The sequence below is a fragment of the Mauremys reevesii genome, linkage group 22, assembly GCF_016161935.1.
Source record: "Mauremys reevesii isolate NIE-2019 linkage group 22, ASM1616193v1, whole genome shotgun sequence".
Classification (NCBI taxonomy): Eukaryota; Metazoa; Chordata; order Testudines; family Geoemydidae; genus Mauremys; species Mauremys reevesii.
Genome location: NC_052644.1, coordinates 8896769 through 8918125, shown reverse-complemented (window position 1 = coordinate 8918125; position 21357 = coordinate 8896769). Strand labels below are relative to the sequence as shown.

Here is a 21357-nt window from a genome sequence, read left to right as displayed (position 1 = left end):
TGCAGAGACTAGATGGAAAAGCACTTCCACTTCGAAAGGTACATTTCATGAGCGGAGGGTTTCCTACTTCACAGCAGGACCTCCCTCACTGGGTCCAAACACTGAAGCTCATGAAGGTTCAGCCATGGAATTTCCATTCCATGAGGTGTAGGAACTACAGATTGGGGTGTTGTATGTGATTGTGGTCCTGTGTGATGAGGCTCAGACACACAGGAAGGGCTCCTGGTCTGTCCACAGCAGGGTGAACCAGTGCTGGCGGGGCCACGCTGGCATTATGAGGATCAAGGAAGTCCCGTCCCGGTGAGTCTTGAGGAGGACTCTGTGTATGAGAGGGAAGGGCGGGAACACGTACAGCAGGTGACTCATCCATGAAAGGCGAAAGGCATCTGCGATGGAGCCTGGGCTGTGGTTCAGGAAAGAATAGAACTGCTGGCACTTCCAGTTGCTCTGAGTCGTGAACAGGTCTATGTGGGGAAAGCCCCACCTCTGGAAAATCGAGTGTGCAATGTTCGGCCTGAAGGACCATTCCTCACTGTGAAACAAGTGGCTGAGGCGATCGGCTACCTCATTTTGCGTTCCCGGAAGGTGCGACCCTCTAGGTGTATTGATTGGGCCATGCAAAAGTCCCACAGCTTTAAGGCTTCTTAGCTCAGGGGAGAGGAACAACTACTACCTTGTTTGTTTATATGGAACATCACTGCAATGTTGTCTGTCATCACCGACACACATGCGCCCTGAAGGTAGGCCTAGAACACTTGGAAGACCAGATGAACTGCCCTCAGCTCCCTTACATTGATATGCAGCGATAGTTCTGCATGGGACCATAGGCCTTGAGTTCTGATATTGCCCAGGTGCGCTACCCAACTGAGCGCCGAGGCCTCCGTGACTAGCGATAGTGTAAGCTGAGGTTTGGCAAAGATACTCCCACTGCAAAGGGTACTCCCGCCGCAGCCACCAATGGAGAGTTTCGAGAATTCAAGTGGGGGAGGGTAACTATCCAGTCCAGTGGGTCCCTGCCCAGCCTCTGTACCCTTGCCAAAAATGCCTGGAGGGGATGAAGGCGTAACTTGGTCTGCTGGACCACGTATGTGCAGGCCACCATGTGCCCCAACACTTTCATGCAATTTCTGGCCGTGGTTGTGGGGAACTGACGAAGGTTTTCGAAAATGTCCATGAGTGCTTGGAAGCACAGCTCGGGCAGGAACATTCTGGCCTGTGTGGAATCCAAGAGAGCTCCTATGAATTCTATAGTCTGTGCCGGGGCTAGTGTGGATTTGGGCACATTCAATATGAGGCCCAGTCTGTGGAAGGTGGCCGAGCCAGACACATGCTTTGCGGCCTGGGCTTGCAACTCGGCCTGGAAGAGCCAGTCGTCCAGGTACGGAAACACTTGCACCTGACATTTGTGGAGGAAGGCTGCCACGACCGCCATACACTTTGTGATTACCCAGGGGGGCACCAAGAGCCCAAATGCGAGCACCTTGAACTGGTAGTGCTGGCCTCTGACCACAAAATGAAAAAAACGTCTGTAGACTGGGATAATGGAGATATGAAGGTATGCATCTTTCAAGTCGAGGGCGGCGTACCAGTCCCCCAGATCCAGGGAAGGAATGATGGTGGCTAGAGAGACCATGTGAAACTTCACTTTCCTCATGAATGTGTTGAGGTCTCACAGATCCAGGATAGGCCAGAGCCCACCTTTGGCGATGAGGAAATAGCAGGACTAGAACTTCTTGCTCCTGAGCTCCTGAGGAACCTCCTCTATTGCCTATAGAGCGAGGAACGATTGCACCTCCTGCAAGAGGAGCTGTTCGTGAGAAGGGTCCCTGAAGAGGAACGGGGAAAGGGGTGGGAGGGAACAGAATTGGATAGAATTTCTGATCCCTACCATGCTCAGGACCCAGCGATCTGAAGTGATCTGGGACCAAACACGGTACAAGCTTGAGAATCAATTCACAAAGGGACAGTAAGGATCCAAATTCAATACTGATGCACCGTCCTTGGGCACATCTTTAAAAGTTTGGCTTCGGGCCTAGGGCTGTTTGGGCGAACCCTGGCCTTGGCCTGAGGAAGACTGTGTCGGGCGCCTCCTATTATTCCTGCCCCAACCAAGGAGTCCAAAAGGGCCATTGTACTGGGCCCTGCCACTGGGGTGGCCAGCAGACTGTCGATGCTGATGAGTCCCCAGCTCTGCGGTGCCAGGACCAGGAGTGGGAGAAGTACTGGTTGCTTCGAGAGACAGAAGACTCAGCGTCTCACTCAGACGAGTATTCAGTGCCTGACCACAGGGGGATGGAGCACAACAGTGCTGGGGAGCGGTACCGAGGTGATGATGAGCGGTGCCGTAACATCATGGGCTTGCCGTGATGATGAACCAGGGGCGGTGCCACCATCAGTGCCCCAACCAGTGCCGGAGCTCTATGCGGCACTGCCATAGATGCCACAGACAGTGCCTGAGCTTGCGGTGCCAGAGCTCACACCTGTGGGGCCAGAGACTGTGCCACCATGGCAGTAAGGTCCCATGCTGCCTTGTAGGTGTCCGGTGTGGCAGGGAGGTCGAGCTCTTCCTCAAAATCCTCCCGAGTCAGGGAGTCCACCAGCACCGGATTCGATGGGCTTCCAGTTGGGGCTGGAGTCAACAGTGCCAGGTCTTGAGGTCCAGACTGTGGGTGTCCCGCCGCAGAACACACTCCACTGGAATCAACTTGCGGATTCTCGATGGGGGAACGAGCCCTGCCCGCCTTCTTTTTCTTCTGCAGCACCGGGCACTGTGAGTGGTGCCGCCTGGTAACGCTGGCCTTAAAAGCAGGGCAGCAGTGCTTGTGCTCCTTGGAGGAATCCTTTCCTGGTACCGGAACATCCCGCACCAAGGCCAGGGTGCTGCGCACTGATGATGCCGGTGCCATTTCTGATGCCGGCTGGGGGCGAAGGGCCGATTCCATCAGGAGGAGCTTTCAGTGACAGTTCAGCTCTCTTAGTCCTCGGTCTGAAGCTCCTGCAAATTGGGCACTTGTCTGTCTGATACTGTCACCTAGGCACTTGAGACAAGGAGCACACGGATTGTCTGTGGGCACAGGTTTCACACACCTCTTGCACACCTGAAACTCCTGTGACCGAGGCAGGCCCAGGTGCTGGGGAAACTGGGGTGGGAGGAAAGCCCCCCAAAGTCAGCCCAACTTACTAGAAACTACTATATAACTAACTAGTAACTATCTACAACTAAGAAAAGGGAACCACTAGGTAGGCACTTATGAATGCAAGATTAAGCTGCTCCAACGACCGTCACTGGTGGTAAAAAGGAACTGAGCACATGGCAGGTCAGCAGGGACCTATATGCACCTCCATGAAGGCACCACTCCAGGGGTCTCCGCAGTCAACCCTATGAGTACCGCTAGGGAAAAACCTTCCGACGATGGTGCATGCAGTGCGCACACACCTATTGGTATGAACATGAGAAATCACGCAAGGAAGAACATAGCGCCGCCCACTGATTAGTCTCAACAGCCTCTGCAACAGCCTCTTAGGGGTTCACTCCCTATCAATTAATCACAGTTAACTTACGTGATTAACTAAAAAAAATATTATGATTAAAAAAATCAATCACAATTAATCGCAGTTTTAATCTCACTGTTCAACAATAGTTTATCAATTGAAAATTATTAAATATTTTGCATGTTTTTCTATGTTTTAAAAAATATTGATTTCAGTTACAACACAGAATACAATGTGTATAGTTCTCACTTTATATTATTACAGTTAAGTTGTTTTATCCGGCATGTTCGGGCTATGGGGGGGTGCTGGTAAATGAAAATGCAGGTTAACTAAGAGGGAAGGAGTTCAGGTGCGGGAGGGAGTGTGGGGCTGGGGGTTGGGGCACGGGAGGGGGTGTGGAGTACAGGCTCTGGGAGGATGTTTGGGTCCGGGAGGGGGCTCAGGGCAGGCAGTTGGGGCATGGTATTAAGTGCGGGGTGCCGGATCTGGGGGCACTCATCTCGGGTGGCTCCCCGCAAGCAGCAACTTATCCTGGCTGCTCCTAGGTGGAGGTGCGGCGGGAGGCTTGGTGCACTATATCCGCCCTCAGGTGCCACCCCCGCAGCTCCCATTGGCCATGGTTGCCAGCCAATGGGAGCTGTGCAGCCAGCATGGTGGGGGGGGGGCAGAATGCAGGCCCACCTGGCGTGCCTCTGCTTAGGAGTAGACAGAGCCCAGGACAGGTCACCACTTATGGGGAGCCATCCAAGGTGAGTGGCCCATGGATCTTACAAATCGCAGCCCCTCCCACGTACTAAGACCCCTCCTACACCCAAAGTCCCTCCCAGAGACTGCACTCCACACCCCCTCCTGCACCCCAGCACCCTGCCGGCATCATGACACCGGACTATAAACAGACATTTTATATGTTGGTGAAGTGCCGGAAAAAACAGCTTTTACTGTATTTTGCTTTCATTTCATCTGACAAAATCTGACTTGTTATGCTTTGACTTATAATCACTTAAAATCTACCTTCATAGTTAATAACTCAGTTTGTTTGTTCTACCTGAAGCAGTGTGTTTGGTTTGAAGCGTGTCAGAGACTCCCCTTGGGATAACAAGCCTGGTACATACCAATTTCTTTGTTAAATTGATGAACTTATATAAGCTTGCAGCATCCAGCAGGGATAATTGGACACTGCAAGACGCAGATTCCTAGGGTTGTGTCTCAGACCGGCGATATTGGCTAGTGTCATTCGGTTGCACAATCCAAGGAGCAGCTTACATGCCAGAGGCCGTGCGTGAACAGCCCAGGAGGGGTGGTTCTCACAGCACAGCAGGGTAAGGCTGGCTCCCAGAGTCAAGGATTGGAGTGAGCTAGCAGATCACCAGTCTGGACAACACCAGAGGGGAAAGTCACAGAACCAATGTGAGATTTCTAAAGCTAGCTACAGCACTCGACCCAAGGTTTAAGAATCTGAAGTGCCTTTCAAAATCTGAGAGAGACGAGGTGTGGAGCAGGCTTTCAGAAGTCTTAAAAGAGCAACACTCCAATGTGGAAACTACAGAACCTGAACCATCAAAAGAGAAAATCAACCTTCTGTTGGTGGCATCTGACTCAGTTGATGAAAATGAATATTTATCGGTCTGCACTGCTTTGAATTGTTAGTGAGCAGAACCCATGATCAGCATAAATATTTTGCTACACCAGCTACAACAGTGCCATGTGAATGCCTTTTCTCACTTTCAGGTAACATTGTAAACAAAAACCAAACAGCATTATCTCCTGCAAAGTTAAACAAACTTGGCTGTCTGAGCGATTGGCTGAATGAGATGTAGGACTGAGTGGACTTGTAGGATCTAAAATTTTACATTGTTTTATTCTTGATTGCAGTTATTATTTGTAAATCATTTAAAATTTGTAAATGTAAATCTACATTTTTAAGTTCAACTTTCTTGATAATTAGATTGCATTACAGTACTTGTATGAGGTGAACTGAAAATAATATTTGTTTTGTTTCTTTTTCACAGTGCAAATATTTGTAATAAAAAATAAATATGAAGTGAGCAATCTACGCTTTGTATTCTTTATTGTAATTGATATCAATATATTTGAAAATGTAGAAAACATCTCAAAAATTGAAATAAATAGTATTCTATTATCTGTAAAGGTGCTATTAATTGTACAATTATTTATGAATAATTTTTTATCTCACAATTAATCATGATTACCTTTTTAATAACTTGACAGCCCTACTGCCCACCACTACCATGCAGCCACCTGTGGGGTGCAACAGGGTAGATGAGAGATAGGGCACAGAAACTCATGGGCTGTGTAGGAGAGGAAGTGAGGAAGAACCCTGTCTCCAGTCACAACAATGGGGCATATTACAGGTTCAGGGGTAATTAGTTGAGATGTAAATCACCCGGAGTGACGGGGATAGGAACCCCACATTTCATAAAGGGATTCCTGAGTGGCTGCAGGATTAATTCGACCCCAAATGCCACAAATGGGATCTACGACTACCCAGCGCCCCATTGTGCTGTAGTGGGGAGGGTCTCTCACAGAGCCACACGTACTGAACCCTGCAGCACAGACCCTAAGTGCTGTGCTGGGGCACTGGCCCAGCACTGACTGCGAGGGGAGAGCGCCCCCTAATGAGCCCCCATTCCACTCCCTGCAGCACAGGCATGTAGAACTGCATGGGGAAAATGGGGTCAGAACTGACACCATGGGAAACCGTGAACCCAAAACGTCTCCTTACAGTACAGGGCCTTAGCACCATACTGGGGCACTGGGGTCAGCGCTGACTCAGACAGGAGAGCTGGGTTTCTGCTGAAAGTTTCCCAGCCTGATCCCTGCACCACCCACAGTGATGTGATAGATGCAAGTTACCTGAGCACACAACACCGGCATCTTCTCCGTGGTTACAGTTATTGTTTCCCAAAGGCCGAGCCCCACAATCGGAGAGGGCAACTTCTGTCCCTGTGCAGGTGACATCATCCAGCCAGATTTGGTCTGATCCTTGTCCAAATCGAGCCCCTCCTGGGGCTGATAACGCTGTCCCACAGCCCAGCTGCCTGCACACGACTCCAGCATCCTGTAAGTCCCAGCTGTCATCACACACGGTTCCCCACTGCTGGTTGTGAAGCAACTCGACCCTCCCAGCGCAGCGACTCAGGCTGTTCACCAGTCGGAGCTGAGCCACTTCTGAGATGCCTGAGTCTGCAAACACCCAAGAGAATAAACGCTCAGGGAGGTTCCTGTGCGTCTGATGTCATGTCGCTGGGGAACATAGCGCCTCCCGCCGACCAATCTGACCCGTCTCTGCACACAGCAACTGCCTGTCAAGGGCTCCCCACCACTGACCAGGCTAATCACTTAGGCAATGCTGAAGTTTGTCCACTCCCCTCCCAGTCAGCTCTCACCTAGTTAGGCAGACTGGAAGGCAGTCTGTCCTACTGCTCCCACTAGAGCACTTAAAAAGATCACCCCCCGCACTGCTGGCAGGAACCTTCTGGGAAGCAGATTTACACCCTGAATCCTGGCGCTGGTATTCGCTCCAGTGCAATACTGTGCAGTGCTGCGGGGCAGACGTTGGCATTAGTATCTTGGTGATTGGGAGCTGAACACAGTCACCCAACTCATTAGTGGTTGCCTTAGCCTGACATCAGCATCGAATTTACATGCGTTGGCTCCATAGATCCCTGAAAACATCACCCAGAGTCCATCCCCCTTAGAACTGCCTGGAGTGCAATGACGCCTGGCAGGAACCTGCTGGGCACCAGGCTGACAATGGTTCCGACCAGTGCAGAGGCAATGCACACTTCCTACAAGCAGGTCGGGCCCCTCCCGAAGCAAACACCTGCCCCTGAGGTTCCTGCTGACTTGCCACGACTGACCTGGCAACATCATTTTGTGGCAGCCATTGCTGCCCTCATGTCTAGTGCTGCCAGCCCAGTACCAGTCTCAGATGAATGATGGCAGAGCTGGGCTGACAGCTGTGTCCTCACACAGGGGCAGCAACTCTGGGATAGACAGACTGCCGTGCTGATGGATTTTCAGAAGCCCTAACTTGTATCTGCCCATTTATAACCTGGGACGCAGATCCTAGGCTAGGCTTAATGGCCCGTGACTGGACTGGCCACAGGAATTGCTGCAATGCAGAAACATGGCTGAGCCTGATCTTCTCAGTGTGCCTGTGGGGCAGCAATACAGACAGTCACACGTGGTGGAGGAGAGCCCCATTAGAAGACTGGACCTTGAGGATGCACAGTCAGATGGCTGAACAAGCTAGAGGTGAGCAAGGTCAGAATGAGCTCTCCCCTGACAGCTAGTGATGAGCTGGGGAGGGTAAAATGCTTCAGGACCAGACTGTGTTTACAAGAACACACCCACTCTGCCTAATTATCCAGCAGACAGAGCTGTGTTGGCTGGTGCTGGGTTACAAATCACTGTAGTACTTGAATGCAGGGTGGTGAAATGTTGTTGTCCTGATTGTCTGAGTAAAGGGCAGCAGAACTGTGCTTAGCCTGCCCTGACTGAGGGGGTCACCCACAACTGAACTGAACTGAACTCACTAACCAGGGGGCTCAGATGTAAACAGAGTCAGAATGAGGTCCATCCTGACAGCTGGTGGTGAGCTGTGGAAAAGGACTTCAGGGGCTGATCTTTACATCGTGTGGCAAATTGCTGGCACTATTATGATGGGTCTCGCACTTTCTCTTCTTAAGGGGGAGTTCAGGGCACCATTTCTTGCCCCTGAATCAGAATATTAATTGCCCCACTAGTGTCTTTGAGGAGGGGAGTGGAGAGGGAGGGACCTGGGCCCACCCTCTACTCCAGGTCCCAGCCCAGTGGCCCTGAGGATAGTGGTGAACCACTTGAACTGGTGGTTCCTTGCCCTGGGCTACTTCCCTCTCCTGCCCTTCAGCTTGTGAGGGGGCTTCCTGCCCTCCCTCTGCACAAGCCAGGTGCCCCTTACCCAGGGTCTTGGACTTTTTAGCCCACCGCAGAACTCCTCCAAACTTTCCTCTGCTTCTCTTCAAACTGTTCTCTGCTCCAATTCCTTCAAACTGTTCTTTGCTCCAACCAAACCTTCCTGCTCCAACAACCCACACTGTCTGACCTGAAGCAGGGGGTTTATATCATGTGACTCACTGCTGTTACTCTAATTGGCTTCAGGTGCTCTAATTGGCTTCAGGTGCTCTAGTTAATCTATAGCAAACCTTCCACCCCTTGCAGGGAATAAGGCTCCCTGCTAACACTCTCCTGCTGCCTTCTGGCCATGCTGTATCACAATGGGCACAGTCACCCTGCCTAGCATGATGGATTGCTTATCCAAATGGTCACTTTGGTTACTGTGGGATCCCCAGTCTTTCTGTTATTGGGGCAGTAGTAATGAAGGGTTGTTATCCAGATTATGTGAATCAAGGACACTAGAACTGTACTTGGCATTTTATGACGGCGGGATTCGCCCACAACTGAGTAGCACTTGCTAGGCAAGGGACATGGGTTCCAAAACCCATTGAACTGAGAGAGACTGGGGATAGATATGTGTATCTGCTAGTATGGGCCCCTTTTGAGAGAGCTCTAAACACTTCTCTTCTCTCCATTGTGCAACAAAAGAGCCAATGTTGGCTTCATTAAGAGTTTTGTTACCTGCTACAGAGCTGAAATCACTCATACCTGGCTCTAAGCATTTGACTTACTTTGGGCTAGTGGTGTAGAAGCACTGAGGCTCCCCTACTACCAGCTAAAATCACTAAAGAGCTGAGATTGCTGAGTGTTTGTGAAGGGGGGACTGAAGACAAGTTGGCGAGTGGCTAGCAGGCTGGCTAGTGGAGAGGCACTGGCGGGCGGAGCGGAGCGGATAGTGGAGAGGCATGGTTGACGAAGCAGAGCAGCTGGCAGTAAAGATTGCAGGAGAACCCCACGGAGAGGCATGGCAATCGGCCGTCAACCCAAGCAGTGGAGCATTCAAGATGCCCCCCCATTCTACCCCCCAGAGCTGGCTCTAACATTTTTGCCGCCCCAAGCAAAAAAAATAGAGCGCCGCCCTGCCCCTCCCTGAGCGTCGTGTCGCACCACCCAAGTCCCCGCCCCACAGTGCTGCGTTGCATCACACCACCCAAGTCCCCGCCCCCCCGAGCGTAGCACCGCCCAAGTCCCCGCCCCCCCGCGCCACGCCGCACCGCCCAAGTCCCCGCCCCCCCAGCACCGCGTCGTGCCGCCAAGTCCATGCCCCCTCAGCGCCACGTAGTGCCGCCCAAGTCCCCGCCCCAGCACCGCATCGCACCACCCAAGTCCCCGCCCCCCCAGCGCTGCGTCACACCGCCCAAGTCCCCACCCCCCCAGCGCTGCGTCACACCGCCCAAGTCCCCGCCCCCCCAGTGCTGCGTCACACCGCCCAAGTCCCCGCCCCAGCACCCCATTGTGCCGCCCAAGTCCCCACCCCGAGCGTAGCACCGCCCAAGTCCCTGCCCCCGCGCCACGTCGCACCGCCAAGTCCCGCCCCAGTGCCACGTGCGCCGCCCAAGTCCATGCCCCCTCAGCGCCCTGTTATGCCGCCCAAGTCCCCACCCCCAGTGCTGCATCGCACCACCCAAGTCCCCGCCCCAGCACCCCATTGTGCTGCCCAAGTCCCGCCTCCCCAGCGCTGCGTCGCACCGCCCAAGTCCCGCCCCCAGCGCTCGTCGCACCGTCCAAGTCCCCGCCCCCCCAGTGCTGCGTCGCGCCGCCCAAGTCCCCGCCCCCCAGCGTCGCATCGTGCTGCCCAAGTTCCTGCCCCACCCCCCAGCGCCGCCTGGCCAAACCAAAAACAACAAAAACAAACCCCAATCGCCGCCCCCTCCCAAAGTGCCGCCCCAAGCACGTGCTTGGTAGGCTGGTGCCTGGAGCCGGCCCTGCTACCCCCACTTCCACCAAGGCAGGGGGAGGCAAACTCTGCAGATGAACTTCTGAACTCTGGGGGGCTTTACTGACCAAGGACAGAAGCTGTGGGAGGGGTGACTGTTGGGTTGCTGGACTCAAGAACCACTCTGGGGCTGCACTGACCAAGATCAGAAACTGTGGGAGGGGTGACTGTTGGGTTGCTGGACTTAAGACCCTGAGGGGAAAAGGACACTGCCAAACTTATTGGGAGTGGCACTTTTGCTCATAGTTTGTGTTAGGAACCCTGTTTTTGGTGTTTCCACAACATAATGCCGCATTGTTTCCCTCCTTTATTAAAAGGCTTTTGCTACACTCAGACTCTGTGCTTGCAAGAGGGGAAGCATTGCCTCTTAGGCCTGGTCTACACTAGGACTTTAATTCGAATTTAGTAGCGTTAATTCGAATTAACCGCGCACTCGTCCACACCAGGAAGCCATTTAATTCGACCTAGAGGGCTCTTTAGTTCGAATTCGGTACTCCACCCCGACGAGGGGAGTAGCGCTAAATTCGACATGGCTATGTCGAATTAGGCTAGGTGTGGATGCAAATCGAACTTAGTAGCTCCGGGAGCTATCCCACAGTGCACCACTGTGTTGACGCTCAGGACAGCAGTCCGAGCTCAGATGTTCTGATCAGCCACACAGGAAAAGCCCCGGGAAAATGTGAATTCCTTTTCCTGTCTGGCCAGTTTGAATCTCAATTCCTGGTTGGACATCGGGGCAAGCTCAGCAGCACTGGCAGCGATGCAGAGCTCTCCAGCAGAGGTGTCCAGGCAATCTCAGAGTAGAAAAAGGGCCCCAGCATGAACTGACCGGGAAGTCTTGGATCTGATCGCTGTGAGGGGCGATGAGTCTGTGCTTTCGGAGCTGCGCTCCAAAAAACGGAATGCAAAGACCTACGAGAAGGTCTCCAAAGCCATGGCACTCAGAGGATACAGCCAGGATGCAACGCAGTGCCACATGAAAATCAAGGACCTGAGACAAGGCTACCAAAAAATCAAAGCGGCAAACGGACGCTCCGGAGCCCAGCCCCAGACATGCCGCTTCTACGAGGCACTGCATGCCATTCTCGGTGGGTCTGCCACCACTGCCCCACCAGTGACCGTGGACTCTGAGGACGGGATAGTGTCGACGGGCAGTTTCTCGGCGATGTTCGCCGATGGGGAAGATGAGGAAGGGTTTGTGGAGAACGAGGCAGGCGACAGCGCTTACAATACTGCTTTCCCCGACAGCCAGGATCTCTTCATCAGCCTCACAGAGATCCCCTACCAACCCTCCCCGGCCGTTAACCCGGACTCTGAATCAGGGGAAGGATCAGTCGGTAAGTGCTATAAACATGTAAACATTTATTTTTTTAAAAACAGGAATAAAAACTATATGAAAAGAAGGTCAATACATATAGGGATCGAACAGAAGTCCTCTTGGGACAGTTCCACGAAGCTCTTGTAGAGGTATTTGAAAAGCCTCCGCAGGAGGTTCCTGGGGAGAGGTGCCTTATTGGGTGCTCCGTGGAAGCACACACTTCCGCGCCAGGCCATCCTGAGGTACAGTGGGAGCATTGCCTCGACCAGCATGGCAGCATAGGGCCCTGGTCTGTGCAGGGATTCACGCAGCATACGCTCTCTGTCTCTCCTAGTGACCTGCCTCAGGGTGATCTCGCTCGGCGACTGCTGCATCTAATTAGGGGAATTACTGTAATGTTACTATTGTGAATGCTTGACTTTTCCTTTGCATAACAATGACCATCGTTTAACAGCCACGTGGTGGAGGCTGCAGAGGAAAAGCATACAGGGATCTTTCCCGGAGACAGCCGCGAGGGGCTGGAACAGGGTCAGACTTTATGCTTTCCAGATTGCCTGCAGCAGGAGGGCACTGCTATCCATTAACTGTTAAGCAGCCTAAAGTTTACGGCTTACCAGGCCTGGCTGCTACACGGATTCTGCTGTCCTGTCCCGCTTGTCCGATCTGCAGTGCAAGACCCCAGGCAATGAAAGCGAATGCCGAAAATTCGAACTTGTCCTGAGAGCACATGAAATAGGTGCCCTGTATGGTCTTGTTCACAGAAACTGAGTAGACTGTGTTCAGTGTTCGCAAACATGTATCTTTGCAAGGAAATCACTTCCTTTTTCCCATCACACAGCTGCGGCTCTTTCCCGAACTGCCCCGGCATTCCCCTCACAGAGGCTGGCGCACATTAGGCGGTGAAAGAAAAAGACTCGGGACGAGATGTTCGCTGAACTGATGGCCTGCTCCAGAGCCGAGGCGACCCAGCAGAGCCAGTGGAGGGAGATCCTCTCTCAGCAGCAGCGCTCACACAGCGAACGGGAGGACAGGTGGCGGCAGGAAGACCAGCAGGCGACTCAAACGCTGCTTGGACTAATGAGGGAGCAAACGGACACGCTCCGGCGCCTTGTGGATGTTCTGCAGGACTGCAGGCAGGAGCAGAGAGCCCCCCTGAACTGTATCTGCAACCGCCCTCCCCCGCCACAAAGTCCTGTCCCCCCCTCACCCAAAATCACAAGAAGGAGGGGCGCTAGGGGCCGTGAAAACTGTCACTCCACCCCAGCAGAGCGCTCATGTACCAAACAGCTCTCATTCCCTAAAGTATGAGAATTGCTTCCCTTCCTGGCTCATCCGATCCAAAATCCCAGTTTCATCCCCCAAATGTGTAGCTGAGTATTAAAAATAGTTTGCTGTTCATTACTGTTTCCGTCATGTTTCTTTGCAGAAGAGTTTGTGTGAAGGGGAGATAGGGGTTTGTTAATTGCATAGGACAGCCACCATTACCAGGGTACAGACATGGGGGCAGGATCAACAGCAGGTCACACACAGACTGCAGTCAGTAGGCACCCGGGTCACTCTGGGAGGTGTCTGCTGCCCCAGGTCAGTCTGGGAGGTGTCTGCTGCCCCAGGGTCCGAGCGCCTGGCATCCACAAATGGCAAGGCAGGCTGCCCTTACCATGCCCTTCCACCCTAGCCATGAACCTCTCCGATGCCCTGAGCCCCAGCCAGAGCCATCATCCCCCTACACCTACTCACCCTTCCCACACACCCCTCACCCCTTCCGGCAAACCCACCCCTTCCTGCACACCCTCCTGTAACCGTCCTCCCCCAAGAGACCGCTGTAGGAGCAGGAGCCTGTCAGTCCTCGAGTGTAGAAGCGGTCTGTACATCACTGCACACCGTACCCACCCCAGTCTGTGTCCCTGTTTGAACCCTTTAACGCGAATTCGTTAGTAAAGAAAACTTTGTGAATTAAAAATGTTCCAATAACTTTATTTTTAAACGTCTGTTGGAAGGGGGGAAACCTGGTGAACGGGGTATGTAACCCCTGAAAAAAGTCAATAGTAACTGAAACAGGGGCAGGTTCAGCTTCTCTGTAAAGAGACTGGACAGTCATAGGTTACCCTGTTCTCTGAGGAACCTAGCTTTCAAAGCCTCCCGGATGCACAGCGCTTCCCGCTGGGCTCTTCTAATGGCACGGGTGTCTGGCTGAGCGTAATCAGCAGCCAGGCGATTTGCCTCAACCTCCCATCCCGCCATAAAGATCTCCCCCTTGCTCTCACAGAGATTGTGGAGCACACAGCAAGCTGCAATAACAATGGGGATATTGGTTTCGCTGAGATCCGAGCGAGTCAGTAAGCTCCTCCATCTCCCCTTGAGACGTCCGAAAGCACACTCCACCACCATTCTGCACTTGCTCAGCTGGTAGTTGAAGAGTTCCTTGTCACTGTCCAGGGCGCCTGTATAGGGCTTCATGAGCCAGGGCATTAGCGGGTAGGCTGGGTCCCTGAGGATCACTGTAGGCATCTCCACATCCTCAACACTTATTTTGTGATCCGGGAAGAAACTACCTTCCTGCAGGCATCTAAACAGACCAGAGTTCCTGAAAACATGCGTGTCATGAACCTTGCCCGGCCACCCGACGTAGATGTTGATAAAACGTCCCCTATGGTCCACCAGTGCTTGCAGCACCATTGAAAAGTAGCCGTTTCGGTTAATATACTGGCTGGCCTGGTGGGCCGGTCCCAGGATAGGGATGTGAGTGCCATCTATAGCCCCACCGCAGTTTGGGAATCCCATCGCGGCGAAGCCATCTATGACGACCTGGACATTTCCCAGAGTCACTACCTTTGAGAGCAGTAGGTCAACGATTGTGTGGGCTACTTGCATCACAGCAACCCCCACGGTAGATTTGTCCACGCCAAAGTGGTTCGCTACTGACCGGTAGCTGTCTGGCGTGGCAAGTTTCCAGAGGGCTATGGCCACTCGCTTCTGCACACTCAGGGCTGCTCGCATCTGGGTGTCCTGGAGCTTCAGGGCAGGGGCAAGCAAGTCACACAGTTCAAGGAAAGTGCCCTTACGCATCCTGAAGTTTCGCAGCCACTGTGATTCATCCCAGACCTGCAGCATTATGCGGTCCCACCAGTCCGTGCTTGTTTCCCGGGCCCAGAATCGCCGTCCCATAGCATGAATGTGACCCATTGCCACCATGATCTCTGCGGCGCGGGATCCTGTGCTTTGTGAGAGGTCTGTGCCACTCTGACACTTCATGTCCTCACCGTGCTGCCAAAGCCTCCTCGCCCGATTTCTCAGCAGCTGACTGTGGAAGAGGTGGACGATAAGGTGCGAGGAGTTGACAACGGCCATAAGTGCAGCGATGATCGCAGCGGGCTCCATGTTGGCAGTGCTGTGGCGTCCGCGCTGTCACTGACCAGAAAAGTGCGGTAACAGATTTCCCGCCGGCGCTTTCAGGGAGAGAGGGCGGGAGTGACGGTTGAATGACAACAGTTACCCAAAACCACCCTCGACACATTTTTCCCCTAGCAGGCATTGGGGGCTCTACCCAGCATTCCAATGGGAAGCGGGGACTGCGGGAACTGTGGGATAGCTGCCCAGAATGCACCGCTTCCAATGTCGACGCTTGCCCCGTTAGTGTGGACTCACAAAGTCGAATTATTGTCCTTAGTGTGGTTACACAAATTCAAATTCATAAGGTCGAATCCACAAATTGGACCTAAGTTAAATCGAACTACTCTTGTAGTGTAGACATACCCTTAGAGGCGCCCAGGGAGTGGTATGTAATTGTCTCAGGCCACTGGGTTGGGGCTCGAGCCGGTTTTGTGTTGTGTTATTGAAACGGAACCCCTAGATACTGCCCTTGTTACTGCCAGCTCTGACGGGTAGAAGGGTTACACAGACACCAGACCCCTATCAAGACTGAGAGGGGGTGGAGATGGGTGTTCCTGCTGAGGGGTGTGGGCTCTGTGTAAGAGGTTTAGGCATGGTTTAATCTGCCCCTCACCATTCTACAAAGTTAATTAAGTTAAATAAGCAGGGCCGGTGCAATCATTTAGGCAACCTAGGCGATTGCCTAGTGTGCTGGGATTTGGGAGGCGCCATTTTCTTCGGCAGCAACCGTGGTGGCCGGCTCTTTGGCTGCCCTGGTCTCCGCTGGCATTTAGGCAGAGGGAGCTGGGGCAGGGGAGCTCGGGGAGGGCCGCCTGCAGCAAGTAAGGCGGGGAGGGGCAGCATGCAGGGGAACTCCCCGCCCCAGCTCACCCCTGCCCCACCTCCTCCCCGAGCATGCTGTGGGTTAGGCGCCGCAAGCCTGGTAGGTGGGAGAAGTGAAGCAGCCACGGCGTGCTCAGGGAGGAGGCGAGGCAGGTTGAGCTGCTTCACTTCTCCCGCCTCCCAGGCTTGCGGCACCAATCAGCTTAGGCACCACAAGCCTGGTACGCAGGAGAAGTGAAGCAGTCATGGCGTGCTCGGGGAGGAGGCGGGGGAGGGTTGAGCTGGGCAGGGGGGAGGGGAGGTGCCTCAGGGCGGAGGGACGGGGTGGGGAGCTGCCACAGGGTGGGCGCCTCAGGGCGGAGGCGGGAGCTGCCGTGGGGTGGGGGGGCGACTCAGGGTGGGGGCGCGGGGGGAGGAGGAGGGTGCAAGGTGGAAGTTTCGCCTAGGACGCGAAACATCCTTGCACCGGCCCTGTAAATAAGGCTCCATTAGGAGTCTTTTTGGTTTAAGTGATTACTAGAGCTGAAATCACCTGCTACAGTTCACGTCATCCAGCCAAATACGATCAGATCCTTGCCCAAATCGAGCCGCTCCTGGGGCTGATAACACTGTCCCACAGCCCAGCTGCCTGCATACAACTCTGGCATCCTGTAAGTCCCAGATCTCTACACTCTGTGAAATCGCTTGTCCTTGGTGTGACTATGAAGGGATCTAGAGCTGTGTGTTGACTGGAGCAGAGATGGGAGGTGGAGCTGGTCACCTTGGGACCCTGTTCCTTTGGGAGCAGCAGATCTGTGACTGCTATGAATGCACAGTGAGACAGGGACTGGGTGCTCCAGGAGGGCTGAGGGGTGACGTGCATATTGCCAACCTCATTAGCGATCACCCGCCTCCACAAGGCCTAGAGGGAACGGCTTATGTGGCCTGTGGCTGAGAGAGTTGGGGAGCTGTGCCCCAGGAGGCACAGACAAGGGTTCCTCATGCTAGGGGCCCATGGCACTGCACTGGGGCATTAGAGCCAGCACAACTGCAAATGGACAGTGCCCCAAACTGACACCCCCCTACCTGCAGTACAGGCCCTTAGCCCCATGCTGGGGCACTGGGGTCAGTGCTGACTCAGACAGGAGAGCTGGGTCTGTGCTGAAACCTTCCCAGCTCGATCCCTGCACCACCCAGTGACGTGATGGATGCAAATTACCTGAGCACACAACACCGGCATCTTCTCTGTGAGTACAGTTATTGTCTCCCCAAGGCCGAGCCCTGCAATCGGAGAGGGCAACTTCTGTCCCTGTGCAGTTCACGTTTTCCAGCCAGATACGATCAGATCCTTGCCCAAACCGAGCCGCTCCTGGGGCTGATAATGCCGTCCCACAGCCCAGCTGCCTGCACACAACTCTGGCATCCTGTAAGTCCCAGCTGTCATCACACACGGTTCCCCACTGCTCATTGTGGAGCACCTCGACTCTCCCAGCGCAGTGACTCCTGCTGTTCACCAGTCGGATCTGAGCCACTTCTGAGATGCCAGCGTCTGCAAACACCCAAACAAGAAACACCCAGGGAGGTTCCTGTGCATCTCATCTCTCGTGTCGCTGCACACAAATCTGACCAGTCTCTGAACACAGGAACTGCCTGTCAAGGGCTCCCCACCACTGACCAGGCTAATCACTTGGGCAATGTTGAAGTTTGTCCACTCCCCTCCCAGCCAGCTCTCATCTAGCTAGGCTGTCATCTAATTAGGCAGACTGGACTGTAGTCTGACCTACTGCTCCCACTAGAGCACTTAATTAAAGAGATCACCACCCCCCCGTGCACTGCTGGCAGGAACCTCCTGGGGAGCAGATTTACACTCTCATTCCTGTCACTGATATTTGCTCCAGTGCGATAGAGACGCTGGCATAAGCATCTTGGTGATTGGCAGCTGAACATAGTCACCTGTGTCATTACTGGTTGCCTTAGCCTGACATCAGCATTGAATTTACATGTGTTGGCTCCATAGCTCCCTGAAAATGTCACCCAGAGTCTATCCCCCTTAGAACTGCCTGGAGCGCAGGGACGCCTGGCAGGAACCTGCTGCACACCAGGCTGACAATGGTTCTGACCACTGCAGAGGCAATGCACACTTAGGTAATAGGTAATAATTGGAGATATACCAATCTCCTAGAACTGGAAGGGACCTTGAAAGGTCATTGAGTCCAGACCCCTGCCTTCAGTAGCAGGACCAATTTTTGCCCCAGATTCCTGGGTGGCCTTCTCAAGGATTAAACTCACAACCCTGGGTTTAGCAGGCCAATGCTCAAACCACTGAGCTATCCCTCCCCCCCTGTGAGCTAGCCCGGCCCCCTCCTGAAGCAAACACCTGCCCCTGCGGTTCCTGCAGACTTGCCACAGATGACCTGGCAACATCGTTTTGTGGCAGCCATTGCTGCCCTCATGTCTAGTGCTGCCAGCCCAGTACCAGTCTCAGATGAATGATGGCAGAGCTGGGCTGACAGCTGTCTCCTCACAGAGGGGCAGTAGCTCTGGGATAGAGAGACTGCCGTGCTGATGGATTTTCAGAAACCTTAACGTGTATGTGCCCATTTACAACCTGGGACGCAGATCCTAGACTAGGCTTAATGGGCCCCTGACTGGACTGGCCGGAGGCACTGCTGCAATGCAGAAACGTGGCTTAGCCTGATCTTCTCAGTGTGCTTGTGGGGCAGCAATACAGACAGTCACATGTGGTGGAGCAGAGCTCAGTTAGAAGACTGGACCTTGAGGATGCACAGTCAGATGGCTGAACAAGCTAGAGGTGAGCAACGTGGGAATGAGCTCTCCCCTGACAGGTAGGGATGAGCTGGGGAGGGGAAAAGGCTTCAGGACCAGACTGTGTTTACAAGAACACACCCACTCTGCCTAGGTATCCAGTAAACAGAGCTGTGTTGGCTGGTGCTGGGTTACAAATCACTGTAGTAACTGAATGCAGGGTAGTGAAATGTTGTTGTCCTGATTGTCTGAGTAAAGGGCAGCAGAACTGTGCTTAGCCTGCCCTGACTGAGGGGGTCACCCACAGCTGAACTGAACTCACTAACCAGGGGCTCAGACACCAGACCCCTATCAAGAGTGAGATGGGGTGGAGATGGGTGTTCCTGCTGAGGGGTGTGGGCTCTGTGTAAGGGGTTTAGACATTGTTTAATTTGCCTCTCACCACTCTTCTAAGATAGAGTTAATGAAGGCTCCATTAGGAGTGTTTTTGGTTTCAGTGATCACTAGAGCTGAAACCACCTGCTGAGAGACAGTGTTTCTGCCCAGCCTGCTTCAGCACTGAGGTTTCCCCACTAGGAGCTGACTGTCACTGAGAGCTGGGTGGAGACTCAAGAGAGCGACCTGCAGAGGTCACAGTAGAGAGGCCGGGGGCAGCAGAAGGTGAGGGTGAGCAGGGGGCTGAGTGGCTGGCAGAAGAGCTGCCACCAGAGCAAGCACTGAGACAGCAGATCAGCCAGGTGCTCTCCCCCTAACAGGGTAGTGAAGGGAGTGTGTGGTGGTCTGGCAGTGTTTTTGTGCTTGATGGAGATTTGTTTTGCTGTGGGTGGTGGTGTTTTGGTTTTGTCTGTGTTTCCCGTACTAACAGGACTTAGGAGAGAAGGCTACAACAGATACAGAGTTAGCAGTGGTAGTGACCCAAGCAGTGGAAGACACAGTGAAGATAACTGGATATGGAAGATGTGGCATGTACATGATCCTGCAGGGGGTACCTGAAAACAGTTTTGTCTGCATGAATTGCCACCTGATAGAGCTGCTGGAAGAAAAGATCTGAGGATTGGAGGTGCAGGTGGAAACTCTGGAGGAGTTTAGAAGGGGCTTCGAGCGGATGATGGCGGAAAGACATGTTGAGGCTGAAGGGAAAAGCTCAGACTTGCAGATGGAAACAGGACCAAAAAACTCTGAAAGGAGACTGCTGGGTGAGGAAAGTGGATAATGGAAGCATGTGACTAAGAGAACCAGGCAGAGGAAAAGACGGGTTAGTGAAGGACAAATAGAGCTTAGGAACAGGTTTGCGGAGTTGGAAAATGAAGAAGAGGCACAACTGGTGGTCACTGAAGGTGAGAGGACAAGGAAGAAGAGAAGAGCAGCTAGTGCTATAGGAAGAGTCAATGGAGATAACGACACCAAATATGAGCCCCAGGAGGATCCAGGATGGATTGCAGAGGATTGCAAGGGACAATAGGAATTGAGAGTACTTGCAGCCAGAGGGAATAGGGGATAGACTGGAGAATCGCATCATCACTAGGAAAAGGCAGGTCTACATGATTGGGGACTCCTTACCGAGAAGAAAAGAGAGCCTGTAACCAGAGATGATCCAGAGAATGGAAGGGTGAACTGTCTGCCGGGTGCTAAGTTCTGGGATGTGGACCTGACGCTAACAGGAGCAGGAACAAATGATACTGCTAGATTCTCACTGGAACGTATCAAGGGAGACTGGGGAAGACGCTTAAGGAAATCGAGGCTCAGGTGATCTTCAGTGGGATTCTGCCTATTCCTAGAGAAGGGCAACAAAGGTGTGAGAAGATTATGATGATCAAAAGATGGCTCAGGCAGTAGTGCTATAAGGAGGGCTTTCAGATGTATGGCCACTAGGAATGATTCATGGACAGAGGACTGTTCTCTCAGGATGGACTTCACCTGAGTAGGGCAGGAAATAGACTTCTAGGATGGAGGCTGGCACAACTGATTAAGAGATTTAAACTAGGAATTTGGGAGAGATGGTTGGGAGATGTCCAGGTAATCTCCATGCCAGATTTCAACATTGAGAGGGAAGAAAATGAAGTAAGAAAGGATACAGCCATGGGTAGGAGAATGGACCTAAGGAGGAAGGGTAGTGTAGATACCAGTCTAATAGGTGTTACTGGCGGTACAATGTCTATGCCTAATCAGGTAAAGAATGTGAGAGAAGCCAAATAGCAAAAATTAAGATGTTTGTACACTAATGCGAAAAGCCTAGGTAACAAAATGGAGGAATTAGAGCTATTGGTGTAGGAAGTGAAACCAGATATTATAGGGATAACAGAAACATGGTGGAATAGTAGATCATGACTGGAGTACGGGTATTGAAGGATATGTGCTGTTTAAAAAAGACAGAAATAAAGGCAAAGGTAGTGGAGTAGCATTTTATATCAATTGTGAGGTAGACTGTAAAGAAATAAGAAGGGATGGAATGGATAAGTCAGAGTCTGTCTGGGCAGAAATCACATTGGAGAAGAAAGCTACTAGAGCTTTTCTGGGATGGTGCTTGGGGTGTGCTATAGACCACAAGGATCTGATTTCAATTTGGATAGAGACCTCTTTAATGTTTTCAGTGTAGTAAATACTAATGGGAATTTTGTGATCATGGGAGACTTTAACTTTCCAGATATAGACTGGAGGACAAGTGCTAGTAATAATAATAGGGCTCAGATTTTCC

The 21357-nt window shown here is 52.8% G+C and overlaps 1 protein-coding gene across 1 annotated transcript in view; it reads right to left on the bottom strand.

Annotated features, from left to right (window-relative positions):
* Positions 1-21357, bottom strand: part of LOC120388133 — a 736578-nt gene that overhangs the window by 188282 nt on the left and 526939 nt on the right. Inside the window, 2 exon segments of the mRNA XM_039509761.1 lie at positions 6367-6696; positions 17116-17445. Of these exon segments, the coding sequence (XP_039365695.1) occupies positions 6367-6696; positions 17116-17445 (660 nt within the window).